General features: G+C 46.7%; 1 protein-coding gene across 1 annotated transcript; it reads right to left on the bottom strand.

Annotated features, from left to right (window-relative positions):
- Positions 1-7793: 7793 nt before the first annotated feature.
- Positions 7794-8427, bottom strand: LOC311148712 (E3 ubiquitin/ISG15 ligase TRIM25-like; the record flags this gene model as incomplete). Its single annotated transcript, XM_084185691.1, has 1 exon — positions 7794-8427. The coding sequence occupies exon 1, from the start codon at positions 8415-8417 to the stop codon at positions 7794-7796; it is 624 nt and encodes a 207-aa protein (XP_084041817.1). The 5' UTR covers positions 8418-8427.
- Between the last annotated feature and the right edge of the window lie 1961 nt (positions 8428-10388).

The following is a 10388-nucleotide window of genomic DNA, read 5'->3' as shown; positions in this document are numbered from 1 at the left end:
GGAATCTGGGAGAAGAGCAGAGCAGAGACCAATGAGGGGAGTTAAAACAATAAATTAAGTCAGATACTGTATCTACCCTGTCTTTGATTAGAGCACAGCAGAGATCAAATCAGAGAAATATGAGGAGTCAGATAGATACCCAGTCTTTGATTAGATCTACTATTGCTATATATTTCTAGAGGGATTGTTAGGAGTGTCAGTAAAAAGAGACTGTTAGTTACTTCATAATAAAGAGACTCACATTGTGAGAACTGTTCTCTGGTCTTGGGCTCTGGAGGCAGTACAACATCCACTATATTCACTACAGACACACAAACACATTCACAGAGAGGGGGAATGTTATCATCACACCATATTCCACATGTATATGACTAATAGGGAACTTTCAATGGTCTAAAGTTGATGTTCTTATTATTTTGAACACACCTGTAGTGGAGATCTTGGTCCATTCTCCTTTAAGGATGTCTTCTAGTTTCTCTCTCAGTTCAGACACAGTCTTACTCACATCTCCAAAGTACTGAAGAGGACGGACAACGATGCTGGGTAAGTCTGAAGATACACTGGTACTGGAGAGAGACTGATAACGAGAGAGAGAGAGAGACTGATAACGAGAGAGAGAGAGAGAGAGAGAGAGAGAGAGAGAGAGAGAGAGAGAGAGAGAGGAGATACAGAACCAAATGATTGAGAGTTTCAATTTTCATATCACATTTAAGAAGGCAGTTTAGTTACCTGGATGAAATGGATGTGATCCTCTGTGTGTGAAGCTCAGTGCTTCTCTTCCTCAGCTCAGCTATCTCCTGCTCCAGTTGCTCCAGGAGTCCTTCAGCTTGACTCACTTGAATCTGCTCTACTCTCCTCCCTCCTGGTACCACCACCACTTGACCCTGCTCTACTCTCCTCCCTCCTGGTACCACCACCACTTGACCATGCTCTACTCTCCTCCTTCCTGGTACCACCACCACTTGACCCTGCTATACTCTCCTCCCTCCTGGTACCACCACCACTTGACCATGCTTTACTCTCCTCCTTCCTGGTACCACCACCACTTGACCCTGCTCTACTCTCCTCCCTCCTGGTACCACCACCACTTGACCCTGCTCTACTCTCCTCCTTCCTGGTACCACCACCACTTGACCCTACTCTACTCTCCTCCTTCCTGATACCACCACCACTTGACCCTGCTCCACTCTCCTCCCTCCTGGTACCACCACCACTTGACCCTGCTCTACTCTCCTCCCTCCTGGTACCACCACCACTTGACCCTGCTCTACTCTCCTCCTTCCTGGTACCACCACCACTTGACCCTACTCTACTCTCCTCCTTCCTGGTACCACCACCACTTGACCCTGCTCCACTCTCCTCCCTCCTGGTACCACCACCACTTGACCCTGCTCTACTCTCCTCCCTCCTGGTACCACCACCACTTGACCCTGCTCTACTCTCCTCCTTCCTGGTACCACCACCACTTGACCCTGCTCTACTCTCCTCCTTCCTGGTACCACCACCACTTGACCCTGCTCTACTCTCCTCCCTCCTGGTACCACCACCACTTGACCCTGCTCTACACTCCTCCCTCCTGGTACCACCACCACTTGACCCTGCTCTACTCTCCTCCTTCCTGGTACCACCACCACTTGACCCTGCTATACTCTCCTCCCTCCTGGTACCACCACCACTTGACCCTGCTCTACTCTCCTCTCTCCTGGTACCACCACCACTTGACCCTGCTCTACTCTCCTCCTTCCTGGTACCACCACCACTTGACCCTGCTCCACTCTCCTCCCTCCTGGTACCACCACCACTTGACCCTGCTCTAATCTCCTCCCTCCTGGTACCACCACCACTTGACCCTGCTCTACTCTCCTCCTTCCTGGTACCACCACCACTTGACCCTACTCTACTCTCCTCCTTCCTGGTACCACCACCACTTGACCCGGCTCTACTCTCCTCCTTCCTGGTACCACCACCACTTGACCCTGCTCTACTCTCCTCCCTCCTGGTACCACCACCACTTGACCCTGCTCTACTCTCCTCCCTCCTGGTACCACCACCACTTGACCCTGCTCTACTCTCCTCCTTCCTGGTAGGTTATTATTGTAGGTAATTATTGTAGGTAAGGATTTTTATTCGGCGGAGCCCAGGCGAAGCACGAGGCTAGCTTACCCACTACCTGGACCAACAAAGCTAGCTAGCTAGAGGGTAGCTACCGGTAACTTTTAGCAACTGTGGTTAGCTGTTTCCAATGTTATTTCATGCTTGAGAGTACCTGTGATTGAGCCAGCTAGCTGCTACCATTCAGCTGTTTTTCTAACCTCATCCGAGGCATTAACGTTAGGTGGTTGGTAGCTGCTGTACTTAATTACAGCTACTGATAACAGTCTGCTGTAGCTTACAACAATTCTAATTTCTAAAGTGGAAGTTGGGAGAGTTTTATTCGGGTGGTTCAGTGAAACAATTATAGTTTCTGAGGTGGAAGTTGGGAGAGTTATATATTTATTAATTTTTTTGGTGAGGGAGGCCTGCTCTCTCCTTTCCCTGATGTTCAGTTCATTTCATCCCGATCTCCTCTGCATTATTGTAGCCATCTGTTGCAGCCTGTCAACTATGCCTCTGCCTATCCCTGTTCTCTCCTCTCCGCACAGGCTACACAAACGCCCCACACCGCGTGGCTGCTGCCTCTCTAACCTGGTGGTCCCTGCACGCACCCCACACCTGGAGTTCCAGGTCTCAGGCAGCCTCTGGAACTGCCGTTCTGCTGCCAACAAAGCTGACTTCATCCCAGCCTATGCTAATCTCCAGTCCCTCGACTTCCTGGCGCTGACGGAAACATGGATTACCACTGAAAACACTGCTACTCCTACTGCTCTCTCCTCATCTGACCATGTGTTCTCGCATACCCCGAGGGCATCTGGTCAGAGGGGTGGTGGCACAGGAATCCTCATCTCTCCCAAGTGGACATTCTCAATTTTTCCCCTAACCCATCTGTCTATCTCCTCATTTGAATTCCATGCTGTCACAGTCACTAGCCCATTTAAGCTTAATATCCTTGTCATCTATCGCCCTCCAGGTTCCCTTGGAGAGTTCATCAATGAGCTTGACGCCTTGATAAGTTCCTTTCCTGAGGATGGCTCACCCCTCACAGTTTTGGGGGATTTCAACCTCCCTATGTCCACATTTGACTAATTTCTCTCTGCCTCCTTCTTTCCACTTCTCTCCTCTTTTGACCTCACCCTCTCACCGTCCCCCCCTACTCACAAGGCAGGCAATACGCTTGACCTCATCTTTACTAGATGCTGCTCTTCTACTAATCTCACTGCAACTCCCCTCCATGTCTCCGACCACTACTTTGTTTCCTTTTCTCTCTCGCTCTCCTCCCACACTACTCACTCTGCCCCTACACAGATGGTAATGCGCCGCCGCAACCTTCGCTCTCTCTCTCCCACTACTCTCTCCTCTTCCATCCTATCATCTCTTCCCTCTGCTCAATCCTTCTCCCTCCAATCTCCTGATTCTGCCTCCTCAACCCTCCTCTCCTCCCTTTCTGCATCCTTTGACTCTCTGTGTCCCCTATCCTCCCGGCCGGCTCGGTCCTCCCCTCCAGCTCCGTGGCTTGATGACTCATTGCGAGCTCACAGAACAGAGCTCCGGGCAGCGGAGCGGAAATGGAAGAAAACTAAACTCCCTGCCGACCTGGCATCTTTTCACTCCCTCCTCTCTACATTTTCTTCATCTGTTTCTGCTGCTAAGGCCACTTTCTACCACTCTAAATTCCAAGCATCTGCCTCTAACCCTAGGAAGCTCTTTGCCACATTTTCCTCCCTCCTGAATCCTCCCCCCCCCCGCCCCCCCCTCCTCTCTCTCTGTGGATGACTTCGTCAACCACTTTGAAAAGAAGGTTGACGACATTCGATCCTCGTTTGTTAAGTCTAATGACACTGCTGGTCCTTCTCACACTGCCCTACCCTATGCTTTGACTTCTTTCTCCCCTCTCTCTCCAGATAAAATCCTGCGACTTGTGACTGCAGGCCGCCCAACAACCTGCCCGCTTGACCCCATCCCCTCCTCTCTTCTCCAGACCATCTCCGGTGACCTTCTCCCCTACCTCACCTCGCTGATCAACTCATCCTTGACCGCTGGCCATGTCCCTTCCGTCTTCAAGAGAGCGAGAGTTGCTCCCCTTCTCAAGAAACCAACACTCGATCCCACTGATGTCAACAACTACAGACCAGTATCCCTTCTTTCTTTTCTTTCCAAAACTATTGAGCGTGCCGTCTTTAGCCAACTCTCTTGCTATCTCTCTCAGAATGACCTTCTTGATCCAAACCAGTCAGGTTTCAGGACTGGTCATTCAACTGAGACTGCTCTTCTCTGTGTCACGGAGGCTCTCCGCACTGCTAAAGCTAACTCTCTCTCCTCTGCTCTTGTCCTTCTAGACCTGTCTGCTGCCTTTGATACTGTGAACCATCAGATCCTCCTCTCCACCCTCTCCGAGCTGGGCATCTCCGGCGCGGCTCACTCCTGGATTGCGTCCTACCTGACCGGTCGCTCCTACCAAGTGGCGTGGCGAGAAGCTGTCTCCGCACCACGTGCTCTCACCACTGGTGTCCCCCAGGGCTCAGTCCTAGGCCCTCTCCTTTTCTCCCTATACACCAAGTCACTTGGCTCTGTCATATCCTCACATGGCCTCTCCTATCATTGCTACGCTGACGATACACAACTAATCTTCTCCTTTCCCCCTTCTGATAACCAGGTGGCGAATCGCATCTCTGCATGTCTGGCAGACATATCAGTATGGATGACGGATCACCACCTCAAGCTGAACCCTGGCAAGACGGATCTGCTCTTCCTCCCGGGGAAGGACTGCCCGTTCCATGATCTCGCCATCACGGTTGACAACTCCGCTGTGTCCTCCTCCCAGAGTGCGAAGAGCCTAGGCGTGACCCTGGACAACACCCTGTCGTTCTCCGCCAACATCAAGGCGGTGACCCGCTCCTGCAGGTTCATGCTCTACAACATTCGGAGAGTACGACCCTGCCTTACACAGGAAGCGGCACAGGTCCTAATCCAGGCACTTGTCATCTCCCGTCTGGACTACTGCAACTCGCTGTTGGCTGGCCTCCCTGCCTGTGCCATTAAACCCCTACAACTCATCCTGAATGCCGCAGCCCGTCTGGTGTTCAACCTTCCCAAGTTCTCTCACGTCACCCCCCTCCTCCGCACACTCCACTGGCTTCCAGTTGAAGCTCGCATCCGCTACAAGACCATGGTGCTTGCCTATGGAGCAGTGAGGGGAACGGCACCTCTGTACCTTCGGGCTCTGATCAGTCCCTACACCCAAACGAGGGCATTGCGTTCATCCACCTCTGGCCTGCTAGCTCCCCTTCCTCTGCGGAAGCATAGTTCCCGCTCAGCCCAGTCAAAACTGTTCGCTGCTCTGGCACCCCAATGGTGGAACAAGCTCCCTCACGACGCCAGGACAGCGGAGTCACTCACCACCTTCCGGAGGCATTTGAAACCCCACCTCTTTAAGGAATACCTGGGATAGGATAAAGTAATCCTTCTACCCCCCCCCCCCCCCCCCCACAAATTGTAAAGTGGTTATCCCACTGGCTATAGGGTGAACGCACCAATTGGTGAGTCGCTCTGGATAAGAGCGTCTGCTAAATGACGTAAATGTGCCCTTGAGCAAGGCACTTAACCCTAATTGCTCCTGTAAGTCGCTCTGGATAAGAGCGTCTGCTAAATGACTAAAATGTAAATGTAAATGTATGGTACCACCACCACTTGACCCAGCTCTACTCTCCTCCTTCCTGGTACCACCACCACCTGACCCTGCTCTACTCTCCTCCCTCCTGGTACCACCACCACTTGACCCTGCTCTACTCTCCTCCCAGCCTCTGCCCCCTGAGTCCTAGTAGGCTGGACAACAGAACAAGTCAAAATTCACTGAAGGCTGTAAAACGGCCAAAGAACATTGGCTGAGCTGAAACACTATCCTGAGGCCAAAGCAAATGAATTGAAACGAACCATCACTGAGCCTCTTCTGACTGTAATGATCCTTAGAATTCAATTTTCCCTAAATGGCCCCAAAAAATGTCTACATTTTTATTTCACCACTACAATCTGTTCTTAGGACGAAACAGAAAAAAAATAAGTAATAAAAAACAACTGGTATAGAAAGTAAACATCCACACCTCGATGGTGCCAAGTGTGCTTATGTCTGCATTACCAGGAAGTAGGATTTTTTTAAAAACTTCTGACTATTTCTGGTCTAGCAATCGATGACAGCAGAGTACACTGCCCAACCTGATGTCATTAGAAAGATGAGATTATCCTGATTAAAATGGAGTCTGACTTGAAATATACCATTGTGAGTTATTTTGTGAAATAAAGAGACATACCTATAATTCCCCGAAAGGAAACAATGGGACGACCTCAGAGTTCCTGGAGTACATGTTGTTTTTGGGACGTTTTAACCACCAGCAATACGCTGCCCAAACTTACATCATTAGAAATAATAGGTTATCTTGATTAAAATGATGTAGAACTTCAAACCATTAAAATTAATACATATATTTGACATAATTGGTGAAATAGACAGACATGTCCCTATTTCCCAAAACAATGGCAGTCTGAAAGTTCTAAGAGCAGTCTTTTATTTAACCAGCTGACCATTTATCTACGACCATTTGCCTTTTTGTGGATTGTTTATATTTAGTTTACATTTACATGTGAGTCATTTAGCAGACGCTGTTAATCTAGCGAATTAAGGTGGCTGGTTCGAATCCCCGAGCCGACTAGGTGAGAAATCTGTACCCTTGTACATCGACAGATTTAGGCACTTAACCCTAATCGTTCTGGATAAGAGCGTCTGCTAAATGACTCACATGTAAATGTAAACTAGGCCTCTGTGAAAGCGTGGCAATAACTTATTAACTTTACATTATTCACAGACAAACTCCTCTGAAGGCAGGCAGGCAGCACACTCCTGAAAACTAACTGCTCAGCAAAGCAAAGGCTCTTTTGAGAGCTACCAGATTTATATAAAAAAAGCTCATTTTCAGTGTGTGTCCAGTGTCTGTTTATATGTTAAGGGGGTGTTACTTTGGCAGATAATGTCACCCATCTAAATATATATATATATATATTATTTTTTATATAATTAACTAAATGTATGGTGTTTTTGGTTTATGTCAGTTTCATTGTTTGTTATGCTATGACTTGTTATTTTATGGTTGTAAGTGATCAAATGAACTAGAACATTTTATATTTAGCAATTTTGAGTAATTACTACTTTAGTAAGGATACACTTAGTAAGGATATACACTTTATTCAGTACTACTGCAGTTGCTAAATAATTCCACTAGATGGCAGCATAAAACCACGAATGACATTTCAGAAGATTAGTTTAGTTCTCTCCCTTGATACACCACCACTCCCCTCACAGGAAAACTCCTGCCTGAGCTTTTTACTGTCCCTTTCCACACTGCTAACGCAAGAGGAAGGACTGAAAAAACATTACTGTGAAGTAATATAATGATGATTCATGTTTATTATTACCTGTTTTTATGCTCATGTTTTAAAATTATACTCATTACTATAACGATTATCAATAAGCGCGAACATTAATTCAGTCACCTCTGGTCGACAAAAATGTATTTTTCTAGTACATTCATTGTCAAATTCATCAACCAGCACAGAGCCACTCTGCCTTCTCGAACAAGTAGTAGATCGTAGTGGATCGATTTCATTTGAATGATCTCATATTCAAACAGCCTTAGTTCCTACTGTATCTATAATGATTTGTTTATCAGACAGTCACCAACAAGTAGTTCTGGTCTTACGTGTTTCTCAGTCCTCTCTGCTGCAGCTGACACTGTATCATGGCCTTTATGTTCATCCATTGTACACAGATAACAGATACACTGATGATCGGTACGACAGTAAACCTCCAGCAGTTTGTCATGATGAGAGCAGATCTTCTCCTGTAGTTGTGCGGTGGCTTTGACCAGCTTGTGCTTCTTGAAAGCAGGAGATTCATAGTGAGGTTGGAGGTGAGTCTCACAGTAAGAGGCCAGACACACCAGACAGGACATGAGGGCTTTCTGCTTTCTGGTCCCAGTGCAGACATCACACGCCACATCTCCAGGTCCAGCATAGCACAGAGCAGGAGGGGGAGCAGCCTGGAGTCCTGTCTTCTTCAGTTTCTCCACCACTTCAGCCAACACAGTGCTCCTGTTCAGAACAGGCCTTGGGTTAAAGGTCTGTCTGCACTGTGGACAGCTGTAGACACCATTCAGATCATCCTGATCCCAGCTTTCTTTAATACAGTAGCTGTGTCCACAGGCAGTAGTCACCGGATCCTTCAGTAGATCCAGACAGATGGAGCAACAGAACAGTTCCTGATTCTCTGCCATTTTGGTGCTCTCTCCCATAGGTTAAGCAATGGCAGTGTCAAAGATAACTTTCTGTTCAGTGTCAAAGATGACTTTCTGTTTCATGGAACTCTACACCAGAGGACAGGGAAGGGCTTCCTACTTGACTGTGTACTCTGTATGTAGAGGGGGTGTGGTTTCTTTGATAAGGAAGTGTGACAGAGTGTTGGGTAGTAGCCAGAGATGTTCAGTATTTCTCTTACATCTATTTGAAATACGTATTTTGATGACTTCTGAGTATTTTGTCATTTGAATCACACTGGGCTGAACTAAACTTTTCAAAATACTAAATACTTTTCTATACAATTTTTTTTATTGTGATTCACATTTTGCATTAATTGAAAGTCGCTCTGGATAATAGTGTCTGCTAAATGATTACAATGTAAATGTAAATGCAAAAATTAATAATTGCAATCACTGAAAAACTCAATTTAAAGGGATTCTTCGGGATTTAGGCAATTAAGCCCTTTATTTATTTCCTCAGAGTCAGATGAACTCATGGACACCATTGTAATGTCTCTGCATCCTGTATGAAGGAAGTTTGTAGTAGTTTTGGGAGCCAATGCCAACTAGCATTAGCGCAATGACTGGAAGTCTATGGCATGCTAGCAGTTACTATAGACTTCATAGCGCTAATGCTAGTTAGAAACTTCCTTCAAACGGTAGAGACAAATAAATGGTTCCATTCATTCATTGATTTTTAGAACATTTTCAGGTCATTGTTTGTTTTCAGTGGAAAGTCCAAATACATTATTTTTCAGATGTTGGGGGTAAAACTGGCAAATCTATAATGTTTATTTATGCTCCATAAAGTTGTCCTAGAATCTGTTGTTACCCTGACCTCTCCCACAGATTCCATCAGGTTACTACATTCAGACCATGAACTCTAACCTGCACCTGAACAGCTTCCTCCTGCCCATCGGTGCCATGAACATCATCGTGGTCCCCTGTAGCTCAGCTGGTAGAGCACGGCGCTTGTAACGCCAAGGTAGTGGGTTCGATCCCCGGGACCACCCATACACAAAAAATGTATGCACGCACGACTGTAAGTCGCTTTGGATAAAAGCGTCTGCTAAATGGCATATTATTATTATTATCATCCTACCTCTGCTGCTGCTGGCCCCTCTCATGGAGTGTGTCACCTCCTGCTACCTGTCCATGGAGAAAACACCCTTCTCCCCCGCCAGAGTCATCAGTAAGCACACACACACACGGCACAGATACACACACAAACACACACACAGAGAAAGACACACACACACACACACACACACACACACACACACACCCTACTGGTGTACCTGCCCCCTACTGGTGTATTAGAGACAGACAAGAGACGTTTGAACCAAATGAATGCTTCTTTCTCTTCCCAGTCTTCCTCTCTTCTCTGTTCCAGGCTCTGTGATCTCCTTCCACCTGACACCCAGTCATATCAGAGGCATCTCCCTGCACTTCCTCCCCCTGTGGATATACTGCTACATAGATGACTGGAAATAGCTGATTCATTGTGTCAATCAATTCAAAAACAGAGCAATTCCAATGTCATGATGATGAGTTTTATTTTGAAAGATCACATTGATTCAGAATACAGAATTGTTTGTATTCATACATGTACATGGGTGATTTAAATATTCTCATCTGATCATAAATGGATCAACAATGATCCCAGTTTCTGATTTGACTGGTTTGCCAGTACTACAGTTTACATCAAGAGAAAAAGAGACACATTTACAGAGGATTGCAACAGCCAAGAGGTGATCAGGTAGACAGTAAAAGTCTGAAGCCTGAGTGTCAGTCTGTATGTGCCATCATGCCATCTGTTTAGCAAGACCACTAACATATCTGGGACCAGGCTACAAAGAATGTGCTATGTCTAAAGATGTATTTTCTTACAATAATGTTAAAAAAGGGGAATTGAACCAGATCATAGCCCTATTCGAAGACTGTTACAGT

This window comes from Coregonus lavaretus, assembly GCF_964263955.1.
Source record: "Coregonus lavaretus genome assembly, chromosome: 21".
NCBI lineage: Eukaryota > Metazoa > Chordata > Actinopteri > Salmoniformes > Salmonidae > Coregonus > Coregonus lavaretus.
Note: the sequence above shows the minus strand (reverse complement) of the source record. Positions and strands in the feature narration are given on the sequence as shown.